This window comes from Mauremys reevesii, linkage group 2, assembly GCF_016161935.1.
Source record: "Mauremys reevesii isolate NIE-2019 linkage group 2, ASM1616193v1, whole genome shotgun sequence".
NCBI classification, from domain to species: domain Eukaryota; kingdom Metazoa; phylum Chordata; order Testudines; family Geoemydidae; genus Mauremys; species Mauremys reevesii.
Window position 1 is genome coordinate 21801630 of NC_052624.1, and position 23241 is coordinate 21824870.

At 46.3% G+C, this 23241-nt stretch overlaps 1 protein-coding gene across 2 annotated transcripts in view; it reads right to left on the minus strand.

Annotated features, from left to right (window-relative positions):
- ESYT2 (extended synaptotagmin 2) overlaps window positions 1–9092 on the minus strand; it is a 132899-nt gene extending 123807 nt beyond the window's left edge. The window contains exon 1 of one of the 2 annotated variants that reach the window (XM_039525080.1): window positions 8515–9092. In XM_039525080.1, the coding sequence (XP_039381014.1) occupies window positions 8515–8868 (354 nt within the window). In that variant the 5' untranslated portion in view covers window positions 8869–9092. The remainder of the gene's footprint in view (window positions 1–8514) is intronic. The other variant, XM_039525081.1, reaches the window with a different exon arrangement.
- Between the last annotated feature and the right edge of the window lie 14149 nt (window positions 9093–23241).

Sequence of the window (23241 nt, forward strand, 5' to 3'; positions counted from 1 at the left end):
CTTCTACCTTCTGAGAAGAGTTTTTTTTTTTTAAACAGGAATCTGCCATCTCTCGAGTGAGTGCCCTAGCCATTGGGTTATTGTATATTTTGATGTGGAACTCCCTCAGTCTCTCCCATTGAAGTAGTTCCACTATGGATAAATAACAAAAGAATCATTGGGCCCAAGAGAGCGCATGCGCACAAGCATGAGAATGACTCTACAGCAGCAGTTCTCAACCTGCAGCCTGCATGCGGCCCAATTAGCACACAGCTGTGGCCCAGCTCAGCTGTGTGCTAAAGGCTGGCCCGCATGGCTGGGTCTGGGTTCCCAGCTGCCCAGTGCAGTGGGGTCCAGGCTGCCCCACAGCTGCCAGCCCGCCCCATGTGGCAAGGGTCCAGGGTTGAGGCAGACGGCTGGACCCCCGGCATCAGGGGCCCAGGGCTCCTGTCCAGCCCCACGGTGTCCAGGGCTGGTTCCTGGCCCTGCAAGCTCCAGGGCTTCCATCCAGCCCCAGGGGGCTCAGCAAGCTCCGGCACAGCCGCCTAGCCCCACGAGCCCCACAGGGCGGGGGTCCAGGGCAGCCATACAGTCAGGGTCTGGGGCAATTACCCAGCCCCACAAGCTCTGGAGGCCGAGGCAATCACATGGCAGAGATCCGGGGCAGGCAGCCAACCGGCCCCGCATAGCAGGGGTCCAGGCTGCCGCTGCCCTGCCACCAGTTCTCTGCGGCCCAGGTAACACAGCGTGGGCCGAATAACTTGAAAACCACTGCTCTATAGCCCGGTGGTTAGAGTTTTGGGGAGAGCCAGTTCCCCTGCTCCAATGGCTTAAAAAATGTCTTTATCCACAGTGCTACAATTTCAACAGGAGAGACTGAGGGAGCCCCACATCAAAGTATCCCATAGCCCAACAGTTACGGCACTCTCACCTGAAAGGCAGCAAAGCACCATGTTCAAATCTCTTCCCCTCATCAGGTGGTGCGGGGACTTGAACTGGGATCTTGCTACCTCCTAGGTAAGTATCCTAACCCCTGGAATAGAAGTTGAAGGATATATCTTCCTTCCCCCACCCCCAGCTTCTTGCAAAAGTATCTTTGACCTCCAACTCCAAAGTGAGCTTACAGCTGAGATTCCCTAGCAGATTCAGGCACCTCCCTGCAGCCTGGATTTAAGCACCCTATCTCCCTGAGGCTTTGTCTAGACTAGCACTTTTGTTGGCAAATATTTTGTCAGACAGATGTGAGGAAAAAATACCCCTCTAAGTTTCACTGACAAAAGTGCCAGTGTGGACAGCACTATATCAGTGGATGTGGTTTAATTAAGCCGGCCGGAGAGCTCTCTTCCACCGCTACAGAGCAACTACACAGGAGACATTACAGCACCACAGCTGCAGCAGTACCATTGTACCACTGTAAGATCTGTAGTGTAGACACAGCCTTAAAGGGGCAGGTCTAGCACGTACCCCTCTTGCCAGCATCTCCCACTGACTAGCTTAAGCAGCTCCTCACCTAGCATGCTGCCTTTATGAATTGCAGTCTAAGGCACCCCTCTCTCCCCATTCATTGTATAGGAGAACAGGTGCTTAACTCAGACTTCATGGACTGCAGTGTGTTCCTGTGATTTCCTGTGTACCTAGAAGTTAGATGTTGTGATGCAGATGTCATGATGTCTAAGTATCTTCATGAATCAAGGCCTAAAATCAGAAAGGAAGCAAACAATGGGTGAGATACTATTTAGCACTGGCTTCAATATACCTTTGTTACACTGCCTTTTTAAACAACTACACTCAAGCTAAACTAGAGCTTTATTAAAGCTACTGCTAGTAAAATTTATGGTGTGGCTTCTCTCCTGTTTAAAAAAGTAATACAAGCTGGAATTTAGCTCAAAAGTCAGCGTGCGGGGTAGGAGGGAGAGGAATCAAAATATGTTGGCTAAAAGAAAACAACTTAACTCTTAATTCTCTATTAATTTCCTTGCTACTCTTTCATACTTCCCACACGTAAGCTTGATGTCTAGACAATTGTCTGCAATACTAGTCATACAAACTGATTGAGCTGCAGCTAATTATTAGGCCAACACTTTGTAGGCGAGTTCAATTTAATATGGACACATTTTATACTTAGATCGGACCAAAGAAATATATCATGACATTTATGACTCAGCCTCCAACTTTGAGTATTGGCATTTTAGAATAAGAAGTCTTCTGGACCTGCTATACCTAGGATAACAGCAACATCAAGCACTAGTATAAGCAGCCCTCTGTTTTCTGGCTTTTCATGTTGCTGGGCATAGGAAAATTTACCTGATGTCTCTTTATACTCTGAAAAGTGACAAATATGGCACTGTGGAGTTCCATTTCTGTGTTTAACTTGTGTACCAGATCTGTTGCATTCATAAGTAGAAAAGTGGTTTGTTTTGAGCTGCCAGCCTTAAAAGTGAACCTAAGATCCAGCTGATCAGTTTGTTTCTTTTTAGTTCACATTTCATCACCAAAGATTCTGCAAGACAAATTCATGCACGTTGCATCTCTGTCACCTCAGTCTCCAAATTCTATAATCCATAGACATAAACCAGGGCAGAATTTGACCCAGTAACTCAAAACTGTAGTGTTAAAAACGGTCTAATTTGTCAAAACTCCATCGTCTTCTCTGTAGAATCATACTGAAGTGTTTGACAAAACACAAAATATGTATATTTTATTCTCCAAAAAATGAAGACTAAACACCTGTATACACCAAGAAAGTTTATGAAAAGAAGTGATTTATATTTTCAGTAGACATGCTCAGTTTATTCGTCAGCAGCACGATCCCTCACCTCCTCTTGCAAGGAACTAATGTTTATTGTTCATATACCAATATTTAAGATCAAACTGATATTTAAATATACATCCTGTGAAGTCAAGCCATACACTTTGCACCATTTCACCAATGCTCTACTGAATATAAACTAAAGCTTTCTAAATACATTGTAGCTATACACTCATTAGTTTAGTTCTTTAGGGACTCCTTGTAAAACTAATACATGTTGATAATTATATATTAGTGTCCTTTCCCTTTAACTGTTCTAGTGGCATAGTGCAGTCTCACAATCACAAAAGCATCATTTTTGGCTTATTTATGCAAGAAAGTTGTGTCAGTTTATTTTAACCTGATTTACTTAGATGCAATCCAAACCCACCGTGTAGACACTTATTTTGGTTTAAACCAGGTTTTTAATTTTAATTAGATGAGGACACTGTTTACAGTAAACAACAACAAACAGAAATAAACACACAACTCTAGTTAAACTGTAAACTCTCATGTAGACAAAGACAGATGGCAAAACAGTTTCAGAAATTTGCAGTCAAGCTTTTCACATCATTATCTTTGCTACAAAGATCCAAAACATTTAAGCTTCAGAATCATTTGAAGTTGATCAGCTGGAAACAACGATGAAGTATTTGTGACTTAAATGTTTTCATGCTGAAATGGTTAATAATGCTAAAATTTCTTCATGTGCTTCTCTGCTGACTGCTATCAGAGACTGCATGGCTGCAATGCCTCTCTTCCCAGCCAGATGTATTAATCTGGGAAAAATTTCTGAGACAAAGTCATCAACTATGTGCTGAAAAAAGCAGCAAAGTTTCACTCATCCACAAAATTCAGCCAAATGCCAAATACATATCCCTAATGAAAACAGAGAGACAGTCACCTTAAAAAAAGATCAAACTCAGAATCATGTAAGGGGTTTTTTGGTTGGTTGGTTTTTTGTAAGATGGTAGAAAGTAAAGGTTTTACTTCTAAGAGTCTGAAATCCTGTCAACCTGTTTGACAGTACAAAGCCCAGTGGGACATTGGTCTTTTAAAACAAACTGGAGGAAAGACCCACTTTCCATCTCTAAAGCTAAATTCTTCAACTGCTGCTCTTCTTTGTATTGAAGATTGTGAACCCTTTCACAGTGCTGGATAAGAAGTGTTTCCCTTGTTTGTAAGAGCACTTTGAGCCCCAATCCTACTCCTATTTAAAACAAACAGCAGAACTAGTGATTTGGAAACAGCCACTTTATATCTGAATCACTGCCAACTTCCCAATAAAAACACATACCAAAGCTTTACCTAGATTTTAGTGTGTTTATTACTTTAGTGGATCCTACTCTTTTTAAAGAAGTTATTCTGTACTCCATTTCAGATTGCGTTCACAATGAGAATGCTGATGCACAAAACAGTCATGCAAAGTTGAAAACAAGGAAAAAATATGTTGCCCAAATATCAAAGGACAATAAAAAAATAGTACCAAAGAGTTTCTTTTAACAGTGTATTTCCACTGTTTAAATACACATATTTAAAAATGGATAAGGGTGGTTTCTTCAAGTTATGCAACTCCTACTAATGTTCAATGAACTTATTTTTGTGTATTTAAAAAATATGTATTCTCACTGCCTGACTACCTAGTTACAGAAACAAAGTGAACTGCAATCGCAAGATAGGATTAGTTGATCTTATCTAGAAAAGGTATATTTCAACAGAAGAGTAGCATTACTTTCAAATCACAGTTGACACAGCAGTTAATATCCTTGGCATACAACTGGAACTGCTTGCTTAAATTAACAACACAAAGAACTATTACATTCCCTCAACACATAGCGCTAAAGCAGTATTCTTACCCAATACTTAGGTTTCAATTTTGCAGTGCTGTATACCAAAAACAGAACAAATGGAACTAAATAAATTATTCAGATGTAGGATTATAGGTTACTTTTAATAGAAAGTATATTCTATGCTCTCCCTGACTCATTTTCTGTCCCATAAAAGTAGTAAGCCTCAGATATTAAGGAAACATCTTTTCTCATTATTCCAGTGACCTGCAGACAGTGCAATGCCCTGCAGTACCTGATTCTGATTGAGAAGCAACTCCTTTGGATAGTTATACTGCAGTGGATTCAGTGTCTTGTCCAAGTGTCCTCATTTTGGAATAGCAGCTGCAATCAATGATCCTCAAACGGTAAGTCTTTAAAGTGCAGAGAGAGATGAGGGAAAGAAAATCTTCTGGGATACATTACTTGAGTGAGGAAAAGACAGAATAAAACTCCCATAAAGTTTTTTTTTTATTGACTGTGGCAGCAAGTGCTTTTGTCCATTTAAGGAACAGATCTGACTTTAGAAATGTGGTCACTGAACTCTCAGCAGGCCATCTCTCTTCAGGGATAGATGTAATTATGATACATTTTATCTGGTGAAAGAGCACCAAGATGTTTTACATTTAGGCCAGCCATCTGATGGGAAAGGAAGAACAAATGCAGGTTTACTAATATATATTAAATATATTTCCCAAGTAAAAGGTCATGTTGGAGATAGCAGCTTTCCTATCTGACAGATTTCTCATTGCACTGTAACACACTATGGAAAAGCTAACCCAGTGGTTCCCCAACTGGGGTTCACACAATGTTACAAGGGGTTCACCAGAAAAATTTCCTTAATGGCGGCCAGAGAACCCCAGGCATGGGAGGCAGCAGGTGTGACCCAGTTGCGGAACAGACATCCCGAGCCCTGCAGAGTGCTGAGTGGGCAGCCGAGCCCCAGTCAGCACGGGGCTAGCAGTTCGAACCCCGCAGGGCTGGCAGCCCGAGGCTCGCAGAGTGCGCAGCCGAGCCCCGATCATTGGAGGCGCCAACAGCCCGAGCCCCATGCAGCACGGGGCCAGGCAGTTGGGGCCAGTAGCCCCAGCAGCCCGAGCCCCGTGGAGTGTGGAGCCAGCAGCCCGCTCCATCGCAGGCAGGGAGGCAGCTGGGACCCCAGGCACGCAGGTGGCAGCTCAGACCCCTGTCCTTGGCAGACGGGAAGTTGGGTGGCATGAGGGGCAGAGTGAGCAGGGGCCATGCTGTACGTGGGGGGTAATCCAGGCTAATTTGTCCCTCGTAGGGCACCCTCCTAGGGATGGCCCTGGTGGTGGAAGAAAAGGTGAAACACCAGCCGGAACCAGGTAGTAGTCAATGTATCAGTGTTCAGGTGCCTCAGTAATTCGATACTAAGTCATTTTCTCTGGAGTGCTGCTTTGCTTCAATGAGAGGTGAGTGAATGTTAGCATCACACTGAGGAGATTTAAACGTAAATCCCTGGAAATATTCATTTTTAGGAGGGGGTTCACAAGATTTCACATTTTAGTGAAAGGGGTCCACTGGTTGTTAAAGTTTGGGAATCACTGAGCTAACCAATAGGCGCATGCTATCCAGTAACTACTACTATTAGCACTAATAACAGGAAAATTTGAGCACCATATAGGTGTTCTTTCAGCTGGTCTTGCTGTCAGAATTCCCTGAATTAGATATTCATGTGCTGCATTAATACAGACTGAAAGTCTTGGGTAATCAATCACTACAAAAGGTCAGGGCTAAAAACAAGCCACTGATTTGCAATTAGGATGAAGAGTTCTATTTGACAATGAACATTTTTATTTGATTTAAAAAATATTGCATTAAATCTAACAGTGTTCCTAATTCTATTTTTTCCACATTAGCTGAGCTTCTGATATCCACTAGAATTTGGTCTCTCCAACAGCCTACAAAGTATAGTTTCAACCCTCTAAGGGACAGACATTATATAGGCACACTTCCAAAGCTCCAGGTCTTTGGTCTACACACACAGAAATATATGCCATTTTCTCTACTGCCTATACAAAACATCATAATGCAAAAACTAGAATATACAACATTAATCTTGACTACAGAGGACTTACTGTCCATATGTAATTACTGTAAGCATCTTCCTATACAGAATCTAGATAGCAAATTAGATTATGGAGATGAACCAGCCGTGCTATATAGTTAAAATTTAAACTTGCTTCCTGTAATTAACCAAGCTTCCAAATGCACACACCCCAACTTCAAAACCAGTCTACTGTTCCCATTTCATCCTACACTAGACTGTATAAAAAGTTTGGGGCAAGTCACACAGTTACAGTTCTGGAGATTTAAAAATTTCAAACACTTGCCACCCTCCCCTCTCACTAGTTTTCTCTGAAACATCTACAAACTTCACTTCTACTGGAGTGATTAACAAGAAAAAATGTCTTTTACTAATTCTGAACAGATCAGATAGCAATTAGATTATTTAAATATAAAGATCTGAGCAAATGAAAGCAAAAAACAATACTACACATATGTATTTTAAGCTTATCCACACAACACTTGATGAAGTCATTGCAATGTATGCATGGCTCAAATGTGAACGTCTGAGAGAGAGGGAATGGAGAGAAAAATAGTTATCAGAGGAATCACACAGAAGTAGATTTGTGGATTTCCATTTAATCTTTCCAGTCCAGAGGTGTGATGTGGAGGCTGTGAGGACAGAAGTCAGGTGTGGAGAAGGTGTCCAGGAAGGAATGGGGATCTATCTTTGAGAGACCTGAAAGGTCTCTTGACATTGTTGTGTGGGGCTTGCAGGTTATCCTGTCTAAGCAATTCTTAAAATAATTAAGATTTAAAAGAATTACTAAATAAAAACCTTAGTCAACCTAAAGTTTGAAAGAATGTTAACTTCAGATAACAGCTATAGTTCTCGAAGTGCTAAAAAGCCTGCAAATTCCAAATGAAAGCTCCACTTATAAAAATACTAAAATACTTTGTTTTAAATAAATTAGTTAACACACTAAAGTCACCTAAATAGCCTTAGGTCAGTCCTCATGGCATGACTCTGAGATCAGAGCCAGAAACAGAACCTCATCCTATTCAAGGTTCATTAAGAATCACTGGTAAAATTAAGCTGTGGGGTGGTGCTGAAGTTTCATACTGGTGTTTGTTTTTCAGAAAATGTATTCTTACAGGATTTGTCTGATGCATGACATCTATACCTTAAAGATTCTTTATTTCCTCAGAGCTAATGTAAGAGGCTAAGATGCACACCAGTGTATACAGCTAAAATGCTGAGCTACATTTTTTCTTTGCGAGAAACCCCAGCCATGAAAGGTTCAACCCCTTACTCGTAAATGTAAATTACTAAGTCAGCACAAGGCAGTGACTGTTTCATACTTAGCGCAGGTATTAAACAGGATGGGGCATAAGTGTCTGAGAATTGAAGCTAATAAAAACAGGTGGGCAGGGAGGGCTGCTCCCAAGGCACGGTGGGTGGGTGGGTGAGTGAGTGAGTGGAGGCCAGACAGCGAGTAGGCAGGTAGGCAGCGAAGAGGAAGAGCCAAGAGGTGCTACCGCCCGGCCTGGGGATGAGAGAGAAGCAGCACCCCTGCACCAGAAGTGGGTGGAGTCACGGATATTGGTGGAAGCACTAGGGCAGGCACCCTAGGCGCGCTGGCAGGTGATGGGTGGCGCTGGCTCCTCACGCAAAGGCGCCCCAAGGAGGTCGGGCCCCCCAGCCCAGTCACTGAGAAGGTTCTAGGCCGGCTTGTGTCTCTTCCCCCGGGGGAAGGTGCCAGATCCCAGCCCGGGGTATATGTCACTGCCCCAGGTGGTCAGGTCCTGAGGGTGGCGACAGGCCCCGGCCCGGGAGTGTCGCTCCCGCCGGGGGCAGGGAGGTGTCGCGTCCCGGCGCGGGGTGCCACTCACCCATGCAGGCAGCTCGGCCGAGGAGACGCTGAGCCGCACCACCCGCTCCTCGTCCTGCAGGAAGGCGAGGGCCCGGCCCAGGCGGGAGCTCTTGCCACTGCGGTGCCTGCGCAGCCAGAAGAGCCCGAGCAGGGCGATGAGGATCCAGCTGAAGCTCAGCCCCAGGTAGCCCAGCACGTACACGGGGAAAATCAGCGCGAAGCTCCGCGCGAACTGCGACACCAGCCCCGACACGTCGACGCTCAGCAGCGGGGGAGGCTCCGGCACCGGTTCCCCGGCCGCAGCCTTCCCCGCCGCGGCGGGGTCCGCCCCCGACCCCGCGCCGGGGGGCTGCTGGGCCGCTGACCCGCTCATGCTCTGCCGGCGGCGGCTGCTCCTCGGGCGCTGGCTCCGGGCGGGCAGTGGGGCAGGGCTTGGGCGGCGGCGCCTCGCATGCTGCGCTCAGCCCCGCTCCACTGCCACACACACGCCAACGCCCGCCCGCTTCCGGGTGCCGAGCCGCGGCCCAGCCCGCCGAGGGAGGGGCGCGGAGCTGCCCAACCGCGAGCCCGTCCCCTCCCCTGCCCGCTGCCAGGAGCCGCCGTGTCGCCGCCCGCTCAGCCCGCTGCGTCTGCGGGCGCCGTTCGGCGGCGCAGGGAACCCGAGCGCCCCCTCCCCAGAGGCGGGGCCCGAGCGCCCGCCGCCGCCGCCGCCGCGCCAAGCTCGGGAGCCCCCGTGAACATCGATACAAGCCCCCCCCGGCGGCCGACACGCCACACGTGGGACCCTTCGCGCCCTGCAGGGCCCCAGAACCAGGCTGCCTCCGCTGGGTCTTCTGCGCTGGGGCCCCACCCTGGGCAACTAGGCGGTTGCAGCTGCACCATTACTGAAGCTGGCTCCGGGCCAGCCCGGCGTGCAGAGAAAGCCAAACTGTGCCTCTCTCTCCCTCCCCCACGCTTCCTGGGTGGGAGCCAGGGGGCTGTCCAACTCCGCCCCGCCGGTAATAACAGCATCCCAGCTTCCCTCAGTTGGTCCTGGGGTACTGATCACAGGGTTCAAAGCCCAACTGTGCCTGGAGAAGGGGACTGGGTCAGGAGAGGGAGAAATATAGGTCGGCTGGTCAAAATCAGGGAGAAGGACCACAGATGGGAGACGTGAAACAAACCCACTTTTTAGGGCCATAGAATTAAGGGCTCCCCAAGTACAGATGTACATTGTACTCTCCACATACATCACCATCTCCTCATCTACCCTAGTCCCATGTGACTGCTTTTTTCCTCAGCAACCCGCTTTGTACTGGTCATGCTAGTGGTTGGCAAGAGGCTGCTGTTACAGCCCAGGTGGGAAGCTGCCTTCCACATACTTTGCACCCAGAACTAGCAACAGCAAGGGATAACACAACAAACTGTTAAGAAGTGAGTAGCTTCGAAGGAGCCACCAGCTGCTTCCCCCACTTCTCAGCTACATCAGGTTTTCCTGTAGTTTTTCCCAACTCAACTCTACTATTGCTTTCAGAGTAGCAGCCGTGTTAGTCTGTATCCGCAAAAAGAACAGGAGTGCTAGTCTCTAAGGTGCCACAAGTACTCCTGTTCTTTCTACTATTGCTGTCTCTGACATCCTACTGTTAATAGTACAGTAGTGCCTAGCGGCACCAGTCAAGATCAGGGTTCCTTTGTGCTAAGTGCTATACAGATACATAGTTAGCCCTGGTCTACACTTGAAACTTACGTTGGTATAGCTAGGGCCCTACCAAATTCAGGGTCCATTTTGGTCAATTTCATGATCATAGAATTTTAAAAATCATAACTTTCATGACTTTAGCTATTTAAATCTGAAATTGTTGTAAATTGTAGGGGTTCTGATCCAAAAAGGAGTTAGGTTATTGTAGGCGGGGTTGTGGTACTGCTACCCTTACTTCTGTGCTGCTGTTGGCAGCAGCGCTGCCTTCAGAGCTGGGCAGCTGGAGAACAGCTGTTGCTGGCCAGGAGCCTAGCTCTGAAAGAGCCACCAGCAGCAGCAGCACAGAAGTAAGGATGGCATGATATGGTATTGTCACCCTTACTTCTGCGCTGCTGCCTGCAGTGCTGCGCCCTCAGTCAGCAGCTGTCACTCTCCAGCCACCCAGCTCTGAAGGCAGCGGCACAGAAGTAAGGATGGCATGGTATGGTATTGCCACGCTTACTTCTGCACTGCTGCTGGCGGTGAGCTGCCGTCAGAGCTGGGTGCCTGACCAACAGACGCTGCTCTCTGGCCGCCCAGCTCTGAAGGCAGCACAGAAGTGAGGGGCGCAATACTGCGACCCCTCCTAAAATAACCTTGTGACCCCCCTGCAACTCCGTTTTGGGCCTGGACCCCCAATTTGAGAAACACTGTTTTCCCTCATGAAAATCTGTATAGTATAGCGTAAAAACACACAAAAGACCAGATTTCACCGGGGGAGACCAGATATCACAGTCCATGATGTGTTTTCTGTGGCCATGAATTTGGTAGGGCTATAGTTATAGCTATGTCTCTCAGGCCAGGTCTAAACTATAAACTAACTTTGGTATAGCTACATTGCTCAGGGGTGTGAAAAATCCACACCCCAAGCAACATAGTTATACTGACCTAGTGCCCCATATAGAAAGCACTATGTCAGCAGGAGCGCTTCTCCTGCTGACATAGCTACCACCTCTCACAGAGGTGGCGTTATTAAGTCGACAGGAGGGTTCTCTCCCACTGGCTTATGCCTAATCTACATGACAGAGTTTGATCAACACAATGTGAATTGTGTTCACCTAATTATGTCCGTGTCTATACTAGAATGCTGCTTCCGCCAACGTAAGTCCCCCAATATACTGACGACTCAGTATCCATGTAGACACTGCGTTACTTACATTGCCTGTTGGCTATCAGCCCCACGCTGACAGGCCCCTCCCCATGGACAGCCGCTCCAGGGCTCCAGCTGTCAGTGTCCCACAATGCTCCACTTCAGTCAGTGGAAGTGGGTCTGGTGAGGATGCGCACCACCAACAAGAAGGAGCAAGTATGGACGTGAACTACCGCTTTAATTGCTGTGGTGGCTGAGCAGTGACTTAAGTTGACTTAATTTTGTATGTAGACAAGCACTTAGTGTTTTCACCAGAAGCACTATAGCTAAACTACAGCTTGTAGTATAGACCTGCCCCCGTGTGTATGGAAAATCCACACCCCTGAGAGACGTAGCTATACCGACTTAATTCCCAGCGTGGACAGTGCTGGGTCGATGGAAGAATTCTTCCATCAACCTAGCTACCATCACTTGGGGAAGTGGATTACCTATGCTGATGGGAGAACCCCTCCCGTCAGCTTAGGTAGTGTCTACACTGAAGCACTACAGCAGCTCAGCTATACTGGTACAGCTGTGTCGCTGTAGTGTTTTGAGTGTAAGCATACCCTAAGAGACTGTAAAAACAATGAGGAGTCCTTGTGGCACCTTAGAGACTAACAAAGTTATTTGGGCATAAGCTTTCATGGCTGGAAGGACTATGTCAATGATCAAGTCAGACAAGGGATAGGAGGTGAAACAGACACACAGAGGTAGAATGATTTGTCAAACACTACGCAGCAGGACAACAGAAGAGCTTGAAATAGAAGCCAAGTCTCATGAGATCCAACCCAGCGCCCTATCCAAAAGATCATGTTGCCTCTCCAACCCAACACCCGACCTGCAGTCAGATACAAGGAGGAGCTGCCTTTAGAGTAACAGCTACTTCTGGGCTCTAGACTCGTGTTGCCTTCCTTCTCCCCCCCAGTATTTTGCATACATTGGAGGAGTGAGTTTTAAGCCCTTTTATCTATTTAAAGCAATTAAAGTCACTGATAGGAGGAAGGATTACACTGACAGACTTTTATCAGAGGAGGTAGCCATGTTAGTCTGTATCCACAAAATCACCACGGAGTCCAGTGGCATCTTAAAGACTAACATTTATTTGGGCATAAGCGTTCATGGGTAAAAAAACCCCAAACCCACTGACAGACTTGAAAAATGATATTGCGTTTCATTAAAAAGTCACCTCCTTACAACTCAAACACACACTATGAGCCCTGAAAATTACTGTGGGTTAAGTGTCCTGCAGTGTGATACTGTATCACTCACTTGTCATGTCTTTGGCCCTCATCTTTCCCTCTGCCAAGGGCCTTAAATACTTTAGATAAAGAGGTTATAAGTCCCATCCCAGGGATATATGGCGGGGAATGAAGGAGCTTGTTATCTTTTCTCATCTTTCTTCACATAGCCCGTAAGGAGCTCACACCAGTCTCTTTGAAAGGAAGACACAATCCTATTGAAATTTCATCTGGGTAGCCATGAGGCTCTGTGGGAAGCTCCCAGGGCATAGCAAGCTCCACAAGGATTTGCCAGCAATTTTGCCAGGCATCAGCTACTAAGGTCAGGGGAAGCCCAGCCAGTGCCTCACTGCCACTCCTCCACCTTCACAGCTTTCTGGACACTAGTGATGTCAAATTGACTTACATTTCAACCCTAAACATGTTCTGCTTGTAAGTTATATTCATTTCCCCTGCCCTTTGTTTGTCATGTCTGTTTAGATTGCAAGGTCTTCATGGCTGGGACTGTCTACTACTATGTTAGGACAGCGCCTTGCACAATGGGGCCCAATCTTGGTTGGTCCCTATGCACTATCTTAATATAATGTTCAGTATGTTCTGTTTACTAGCTGGCTGTTTGCTCCAATCTCTTCCTGCACCCTCCCTCAGAAACTTGGGGTGGAGGTGTGACCAGGTGCCTGGGATGGATCACACTGAGAGAGCCTCAGGGTAGACTGCAAGAATTAGGGCAGACAATTCCCTCCCCCCCGCCCTGCCCATCTGATGGTTTTATTCTATAATTAGATTCACCAAGCCAGTAACAAAAGAGCTTCTGCAGTACCACACTGGGTAACCAGAAGCCAAACACAGTTCCCCTTGGGCATTCCAGCCCTTGGCTCCCATCCAGACAAACAGGTCTAATACAATGCGAGGTTACTGAAAACCCAGTTCACCATATGTGAGGTTCTACTAATCCCAAAGTATCAGACACTTACCCTCAGGTCAATATGCATCTCAGACCTTACACAAATATCACGCTGCCAGTGTAAAAGATGGAGTCTTAGGTCACATGTCCTTGCATGGTTTGCTAAATCACAGGGGTTGCCATTGGCCCAATAGGCGCCGACTCCATGGGGGCTGGAGCTCCCCCGGGGAAAAATTAGCAGGTGCTTTGGACCAGTAGCAGCCAAGCTCCCCCATCCTTGCCTCCTTCTCCCCCCCCCCACCCGAGTGCACCATGTCCCCGCTCCTCCCCCTCCCTCCCAGTGCTTCACCACCACCACCACCACCACCTAACAGCTGTTTGGTGGTGCTTAGGACTTTCTGGGAAGGAGGGGGAGGAGCGGGGACGCTGCACACTCGGGAGCAGGTGGAGAAGAGGCAGGGCAGGGGCAGGGACTTTGGGAAAGGAGGTGGAATGGGGCAAGAAGGGGGCAGGGACTTTGGGGAAGGGGTGGAGTGGGAGTGGGGTAAGGGCAGTGCAGGAGCGAGAAGAGGTGGTGCAGGGGTGGGGCCAAGGGCAGGTGGGGGTTGGCGCCTATGATTGGCCCCATCCTTTCTGAGGCATCCTCAGGGAAGGCCTACTGGGTGGGATGAATTTCTTCAGTGGCCCGTTGTGAGCTGAGTGTCCTTAATGGGCCATCAACACATAGCTGTTTAGCCCTGATGTAAATGTATCTGGGTGGGTGTCACCCAGGCATACAACACATGTTTGAGAAACAGATACATAGCAAATATTCATAACTTCAGATATAAAGATGACATATGCATATAAATGGGATAATCATACTTAGCAATTCATAACTTTTCTATTGATGCCTTACATGACATACTTTCTGTAAGATTTATGGAAACTGTGTAACAGTGGTAACAACAGTGATATAAATGGTCGCCTTTCTTATACACAGCATCACAGGGTCTCTGTCTTTCAGTCCTCCATGCTTTTAACCATCCATCTCTAGTCTATATCTCCTTTTCTCCTTCCCAGTCCCTTGCTCCAGTTAATTTGTTCCTTCCTGACTCCCTCCCCCTCATAATACATTAGAAACAGAACCTAAACCACACCACAAGGCAAAACAAATCTCAAAACAGGAAATAAGTGGAACTAATATGACATTTGCCAGTCATCCCTCTGCCAGATGTTGCATCTCTTTCTCCCCAATGTATCTTGTTTATTTGGGGCTACATCCTGCAAATTAATCCACATGGACAGAGCCCATATGCCCACATGCAACCCCACTGACTTAAGTGAAACTCTGCATTAGTGCAGTGAATTGCAAGATCAGGACCTTTGATTACAAGATTTTGAAGACAGGAACTGTCTATTACTTTGTACAGCAGCTAGCACAATAGAGTCCCAATCTTGGGACTCATATGCACCGCTGTAATACAGAACAGCACTGTTCTTCTCCTGGCTTTGGCAGGAATTGTTTTGAGTTGGCTAGCCTTCCCGGACTAGGGTTTAAGATGCCTGAAAAAAACGGTCAGTGACATTTGGCAATTTTCAAACAATGTTTGCTAGGCACTGTACCAACATGTCCTAACACTGTAAGTAGTCTTTGGGACAAGGACTGTCTTAAGTAGTCAAGACAGTTGGTACAGAGAAAGGAAAGCTGCAACTAGGAAACTGTACTTCGGGTTAGAATGTGCTCAGATGGTCTGCTAAATTTCACTTCCCCCGCCTTAATGTCTGTTAAATTTCACCATTTCCAACCAATGAAAGATACCAGGTAATGGCTGCTAGTTATTTCCAGAACATCTCAGAGCATGGTTTTATTCCAAGAAGTGGCTGTGTAAAAAAGGCAACTTGTTGGTGAAGAGATCTGTCTGTCCTTCGGGTGTATTCAGAGACCTCATTACTAATGTTAGTAACAAACAAGTTTTTACTGTTTTTATTCTTGTTAGTCCTGAATAGCCAAAACTGCTCAGAGAGGCAACTGGATTCCACTCCTTATGCAATGCCATTGTTTATTAACTTTCCCTCAGCTATACCTGTTTCAACCTTTGAAGACAATTAGGGTTTACTCAGATGTCATTGAGGTCCAGATTATGCCCTTGGCATCTTTATATATATGCTGGTGCAAAAGGAGGAAAGGATCCACTTTGACAGTCATAGACAGGTTTGAGCTTGTAGGCTGACAGATAGAAAAACACACAACAAAATATCTGTATACTTGTTAACTGATCACATTTGTTTTAGAATTTGTCACAATAAATAAGGAACTCCAGAACTACGTTTGCAGAGTATTTGGGCACAGTACTGCACTTTAATATCCTTAAAGTTACAAATAATTTGTTAATACTCTTACCTATATCGGGGTCTCTAGTTGATAAACAAAACACTCTGTTACTGTTACAGCAGTATAGCTGGGATGATAAAGGGCTTTATGCACAAAGGGCTTTAGGCACTGTGACACTGAGAATCACAAAGGCTACATTTTAGGTTCCTGGAAAAATCACTGTGATTAGCAAAGCTTGAGGTAAGCACCTAGTCTCCTATACATTGAATGGGGAGACTGTGATTTACAAAACGTGACTTACAAAATCACAGAATGTTATTTACAAAAGTCAGCAGGTTAGGCAAGGAGCTGCCTAAGCTAACCAATGAGAGGTGCCAACCAGAGGGATTGTGTGCTAAATTCCAGTCCTCTCTCAGAGGTAGGCACCCCCATCCAGGCTGTAGGGAGGCACCTAACTTGGCTAGCTATTTTCAGCTGTAAATCCGCTTTGGAGTTAGGTGCCTAAGATATTTTTTGCTAGAAGGCTGTGGGTGTGGAGGATCTCCCTTATAACTTTTTTTCTCAGTGGATAAGGGGCTCCTGTGGGAGATGAATGGGTGGCATGTGAACTCGTTCGGGGAGGCTGGCCCTTTCTCCCGCTCTTCTGCCCGAGGCCCCACCATTACCCTGCCCCTTTCACCCAAGTTCCTTCCCCCCGCTCTTGCTCCCTGGGGTCAGAGGAGCCTCAAGCCCCCCCGCCCCCAGCCCGAGGAGCCTCTGTTGGCTGGCTGAGCAGCGCTGAGCCCAGTCCACCTGCCCAAACCAGGGGCGGCTCTAGGCACCAGCAAAGCAAGCAGCTGCTTGGGGCAGCCCATTTGCAGGGGCGGCAGCTAGCAGGGATAGAGCCTGGGATCTGAGAACCAACAGGGGGCCCTAGGAGCTGTAGTTCCTTGGTTAGCTCCCTGCCTATAGAACCAGCCCTGGAGCAGGGAAAGAACTACATTTCCCAGCATTCCCTTGGCCACTACCAACAGGAAAGGGGGTAGGGAGTATGGTAGATGAAACCTCATGCTGCAGCTTGAGCTCACTGTTAGTGCGGGATGGCACTGTGAATGGGGGAACAAGTGTGCCCAAGGAGTAGAAGGCTTTGGCCCAGATATCCCCTTCTGAAGACTTCCCCAGACTGCTTTAGGGATACTGGTGTGACCTCACCTTGCAGCCCCCAAAGAAGGAATTGAGTGGACTAAATGGACAGTGCCCCTCTCTATCTGAAGCCTAGCAAAGGAGGTACCTGGATCCCACTAGAATTTAAAATGAAAAGTAAGGGAGGAGAGGCTCTGGACCTGGGCAGCTTTAGATACAGTACCAGGTACGTAGGAGGATTTCCACTTCTGAGCCATGGAAGCAGAAATTGACTTTTCCTTTCCAGATTTAGCTAATATTCAGAAAGGGAATCTAGCACCTGCCTTCCAGATTTGAACACCTCAAAATTCAGGAGTCCTCAAGCTCAATTTGGGCAGCTGTTACTTCATTTCTTCCAAATCAAATATACTGATCCACTGTAATTTGCTGTAGAAAAAGTAGATAAAATTGAGCAAGAAATGCTTCCCAGTGGTTTTTAGGACGGGAATTGCTATTTTCAACAGCCATTGCTTTTTTTTTTTAAGTTGTTTAGAAGGAAGACAGTGATATTGCATTGGCAAATTCCCCATAGAAACAAAGAGTGGAACAAAAGAATAATAAAGGCACCTTGACTTTTCCTCATTTATGGAGGACAGTCTTATAATATGCATCCAGATATCCTCCAATCATACAAGCTGAAAATTGTTGCACTTTACTGCAGTTCTGTAACCATATGGGAACCAATCCTGTCTGTGTTCTGTGCACATCCAAAATTCCTGCTGAATGACCCGCCCTGGGAGCGAATCACCAGTGACCCAGGGCTGGGGCAAAAGGAGGGTGCAGGTGGAGCCCAGGGCTGGGGCGGCAGGGGGTGCGGGTGATGGGGGCAGAACCTAGGGCTGGGGTGGCAGCGGGTGAGGGGGGCACTGGGGGGGAAGGGGGGTGCCCAGAGCTGGTGCAGCACGGGGTGTGTGTGTGAGCCCAGGCCTGGGGTGCCAGGGGGTGCGGGTGGGGGGGAGAGCCCAGGACTGGGGCAGCAGGGGGTGTGGGGCGGGGGGGAGCCCAGGGCTGGGGTGGGGGCAGCCAAATTTTATTTTGCTTGGGGCAGCAAAAAACCTAGAACCGGCCCTGGCCCGAGCCACCTTGGCCCGCCCGCCCAAGCTACCCCTGAGCCCTTCTGCGGCCTGGTCTGGGGACGGGGAGCATTAGCAGAGGTTTGGGCTCCCAGCTTCCGTTATGCGCCGCCCATGGGGAGATGGGATACCCCCGGTTCAAGTCTCCCACCACCACCACCACCTATGAGAGAGAACAGATTTTAAACAGGGATCTGCTACCTCTCAGGTAAATGCTGTTACCATTGGGCTATGGAATATTCTGATGTAGGGTGTCCCTCAGTCTCTCCCGATTAAGCTGTTGCACTACACCTAAATAATAAAGAATCATTGGAGCAGGCAGGGGGACTGGGTCCTGGGTTTCCCACATCCTGGGTGAGTGTTCCAGCCACCAAGCTATAGAGTCATTCTCATGTTTGTGCTCGCTCTCTCTCTCTTTGTCACTTGGGCTAAAGAAAGAGAGACAGCACAAGTATGAGAATGATGCAATAGCCTGGCAGTTACATCATTCAGCTGAGTGATAGCAGATTCATCTTCAAATCCACTTAGGTGGAGGTGGGATTTGAATTGGGGCATCTATTTACCCACTAAGCTGAAAGGCTGTGCCAGCTGTTTTGTGTAAGCTTGCCAATGGGGTCCTGATCCAGTAGGCAGCCTCCGAGCACACCTACTGGATATTGCTCCTCAGGTGAGTAAGGCAGCTTAAACGCTCTGGGGCTTAGAGGTAGATAGGCATCTGGATGCCCAGGAGGAGGCAACAATGTGCATGCTCAGAGGCAGAAACATAGGAGACTTTTACTGCAAAAAAACTTAGGCACCTACAGGGTTTCAGTGAGAGTTTTGTGCATTGCTGTGGTCCCAAAACTGGGACTCAAGTGCCTAAAACACCTTTTGAGAATTCAGACCCAAGAACCTGAAGATCTACTTCAGACAGCTTGAGTCACACCCTTTTATTAGGGCTGACAAGGTGAGGAGCCTATATTTCACTCAGGGTCCATGCAGATTGAGATGGATTTATTAAAAAAGTGGAGTGATAGAGGACGTTGGGTAAATTCAGTTTATGTGGATAAAGAGGAAACAGCTTAGATGCTTCTAACCCAGTGATTCTCAAACTTTTGTACTGGTGACCCCTTTCACACAGCAAGCCTCTTAGTGCAACACCACCACCCGCCTTATACATTAAAACCACTTTTTTATATATTTAACACCATTATAAATGCTGGAGGCAAAGCAGGGTTTGGGGTGGAGGCTGACAGCTCGTGACCCCCCATGTAATAACCTCGTGACCCCCTGAGGAGTCGTGACCCCCAGTTTGAGAAACCTTGTTCTAACCCCTTTGGGCTTCACAAAAGTAAATAGTGTTTTTTGAGCATTTTTGAGTTTTGTTTAATTCCTGCCCACAGCCCTTGTGAATTTTTACCATTAAGTTACTTCTCTAAAGGATAAGATTTGATTTATTTCTTCTCTTTCCCCACATCACCCTTCCAAACTTCAACTTGCTCACTTACCTGTTCAGGGTGTCAAATCTTTTTAAAGCTGCTGCTAGCCTGGAACAGAAGCCTTCAGTCATCTAGCTGGGGCTGCACTACACCTGAAAATTGTTACTAATATCTAGAACTATTATTAGAAGCATCTAGAAAATGTATTTCATGTGCAGCCAACTCATTTTAAAATCATTTTTAGTTAGGGTATGTCTACACTACAAGCGCTACAGCAGCACAGCTGCAGCTATGCCACTGTAGTGTAGACACTTACTACATAGACAACAATAAAATCCACCCCCAACTGTGAGGGTTAGATCAGCTTAACTACCGTATATACTCGTTCATAAGCTGAATATTTTTGGTAAAAAAGCGACGCATCAAAGAGCGGGGGTCAGCTTATAAACGGGTCTACACCAAAATTTGATGATTTTAAACTCTATGGAATCATTGAATTGAATATCTAATACAGGGATCGGGAACTTTTGGCACGCGGACCAGGCCAGTTTGTTTACCTGCCTCGGCTGATCGCAGCTCCCACTGGCCAATGGGGGTGGCAGGAAGCGGCGGCCAGCATATCCCTCGGCTCGCGCCACTTCCCACCACCCTCATTGGCCTGGAGTGGCGAACCACGGTCAGTGAGAGCTGCGATCGGCTGAACCTGTAGACGCAGCAGGTAAACAAACCGGCCCAAGCCGCCAGGGTGCTTACCCTGGTGGGCCGCGTGCCAAAGGTCGCCGATCCCTGATCAAATACATTGTAGTTTTGTTTACCTGGAGCATCTGCAGGCATGGAGCCCGTCAGCTCCCTGTGGCTGCGGTTCTCTGTTTCCAACCAATGGGAGCTGCGGGAAGTGGTGCGCCACTTCCTGCAGTTCCCATTGGCTGGGAACGGCAAACTGCAGCCACAGGGAGCTGAGGTCTCCATGCCTGCAGACGCTCCAAGTAAATAAAATGTCCTGACCTGCCAACGGCTTACCCTGGCGGAACGGGAACCAAAGTTTTCCAACCCCTGAAATATAGGGTCAGCTTATGAAAGAGTCATACAGCTTTTGCTATTTTTACCTATCCATTTTGGGGGGTCGGCTTATCCATTAATGGGCTAATGAACGAATATATATGATATGTCATACAGGGTGCTAAGTGCTGAGCAATATAGCTAGCTGGACCTAAATTTTAGGTTTAGACCTGGCCTCGGTACTTGTAGTAAGACCTTGTACTTGTAGCTGCTTCTCTCAAAGGACAGGAATCTTGTCTTGCATGTCTAATATAATCTGATAGATATGGCATAAACAAGGGTATTTCCTCTTAATTTGAAAAGGACAAAGCCTGCCATGAAACACACTGTACAACCCTTCTTGGCTTAAATATGAGTGTACAGTATGAAAATTAGTTCAAGATTTGGGTGCTCATGTGTTTGTTCTGATATACAGGAACTTCACAATACTTTTCATTATATGTTATTTTATATACAGCACGTTCATGCAGGGAATCAAATGAGTATTCAGTTCAGGTTCGTGTTCAGTTGCATTCAGCATGTTTGGGTTCAGTTCCAGTTCAAGTCACCAAAAAAAAAAAAAAAAAAGAAGCCGGTTCAAATAGTTCAATTCAAATCTCAGTCTTAGTGGAAATAAATTTAAAAAAGAGAGTTCAAACTTACAGTTGAAACTATTTTGATTTTTGACCATTTATTCTTTAACTTTAGCTTTACATGATTTAACCTAGTGATTTTGTGTTTCAAACAAACACATATTTTTATGAACAATTTGTTTGAGCAAACTAAAACAGCATCTTTTAATATTTGCTCTGTCAGATTGGACCTCTGTGGTGAAAGGATAAACCTGAGGCATGAAAATGTTTTTTCAACACTCACTTGTGTTCTGGAACTGCCAGTAAAATTTTTGCCAGTTGATACAGCTTGGTCATGACATTTTTATGACATTCCCAGTAGATGAATATATTTTTTTCCTTATTGAGCTGTGGCTTATTTGTAAATAAATCAAGAATAGATCCAATCATACATGCCATCTTCCACTGTTCCCAGTGGGTGCTTGACCCCCCCACCCCACGGTCCTGCCCCGACACCACACTCACCCTGCCCCCATTCCAACCCTTCCCCAAAATCCGTGCCCCCATCCTGCCCCCCATTCCACACCCTTCTCTCAAGTCCCTGCCCCTGACCCGCCTCTTCTCCGCCTCCTCCCATGAGCGCGCCACGTCCTCACTTCTCCTCTCCCTCCTGGAAAGTCCTAAGTGCTGCCAAAGAGCTGTTTGGTAGAGGAATGCGCTGGGAGGTAGGCGGAGGAGTGGGGATGCGGCACGCTCATGGCGGGGAGGTGAAGTGGGGTGGGGAGAGGAGCTTGGCTGCCGGTGGGTGCAGAGCACCCACTAATTTTTCCCCGTGGGTGCTCCAGCCCCGGAGCACCCACAGAGTTAGCGCCTATGGGTCCAATCATTTTTTGGGCTCTTCCTTTTTAGAGATTTCACAGGCTTTAAGAAGTTCCACTTCATCATCTGATCTTTAAGTTACAGGTATGTCTGACATTGATTCTAGGACATCACTATTTTCAACTTCTGACTGAAGCATTTCCATTTTTGTCCACATTTTGGTCAAATGAAACTTTGCCTTGACTTTGTCCTCTTCTGACAGTAGGAGTTGATATCTAGCATCAAGGTTTATACATGAGAAAAATATATCATTTTCAAACAGATTTTGTTTTCGTTTTTTCATTGAAGCCAGTAAGGATTCAGTAAAAGAAGAAGAGACTTTCTGTGTTTCCAGTTGGCATTATAACCAAGCACCATAAAAGTCATCCATACTCAGTTCATATTGAAGAATTTTTGTTGTCACTTTAACAGGTTTCAGTGCAATTGTAATGCCTTCAGTGGCACTCTGTTCTGCTTCTATCAGGTGAAGCTCATGATCTGAGGTGGTCATGCCCTGGCAGAAATCCATGAGCTCCAAGAGGCACTCTAGCATGTCATATATTGAGTGCCATCTGGTAGGACAATCTAAGATTGGGGTTTTTCATTTTAATTTTCTAATGAGTACCAATATTGTTTGGTTTCTCAATTTTTACAGACACAGTGAATTTTATGAATTATATCAGAGATTGTACTTTCCATCAATGAGTCTTTAACTGCAAGCTGCAGTGGATGGGCAGAACAGTGAACTCCCTTCAGTATTACACCCTTGGCCTCAGCACATAAAGTAAGTCTAGCTTCTTCAACCAAATCACTCTGATCTTGGTCTACATCTTCTTCTTGAGCATCTTCCCTGAAGAATAAATTCTTTGTTTCCCCTTCATTCTGAATTTGTTGGTCTACTTCTTCAGTTTCCTGATCCTCAATCATTAACTTCACTGCTTTCACCATTTTTGCAGCATTATCTGTTGTAATACTAAATATATGCCTTGGCGTGATTCCATACATATCAATAACTAAGAATAATTTATTTTAAATATTCAGAGGTGTGTCTTTCCTTGATCTCTTTCAGTGCTAGAATCTGAAGAGCAATTATTCCTGCAACAATATACTGAATGTTAATTCCTAAAAGGGATTGGTCAAATCATGTGATGCAATCTACTTTAAAAGAAATTAGTCTGTCCCTGATTTTTTTGATCTTCTCCTGAATGGTACCTGCTACAGTGGCAACTTTGTCTAGTACATTTTCATCAGTCAATGTAAGTTTCCTTTGCAGGCCTCCCAGAATGGAATTTTTATGAAATCCTGAATCCTCCATTGTCTTAAA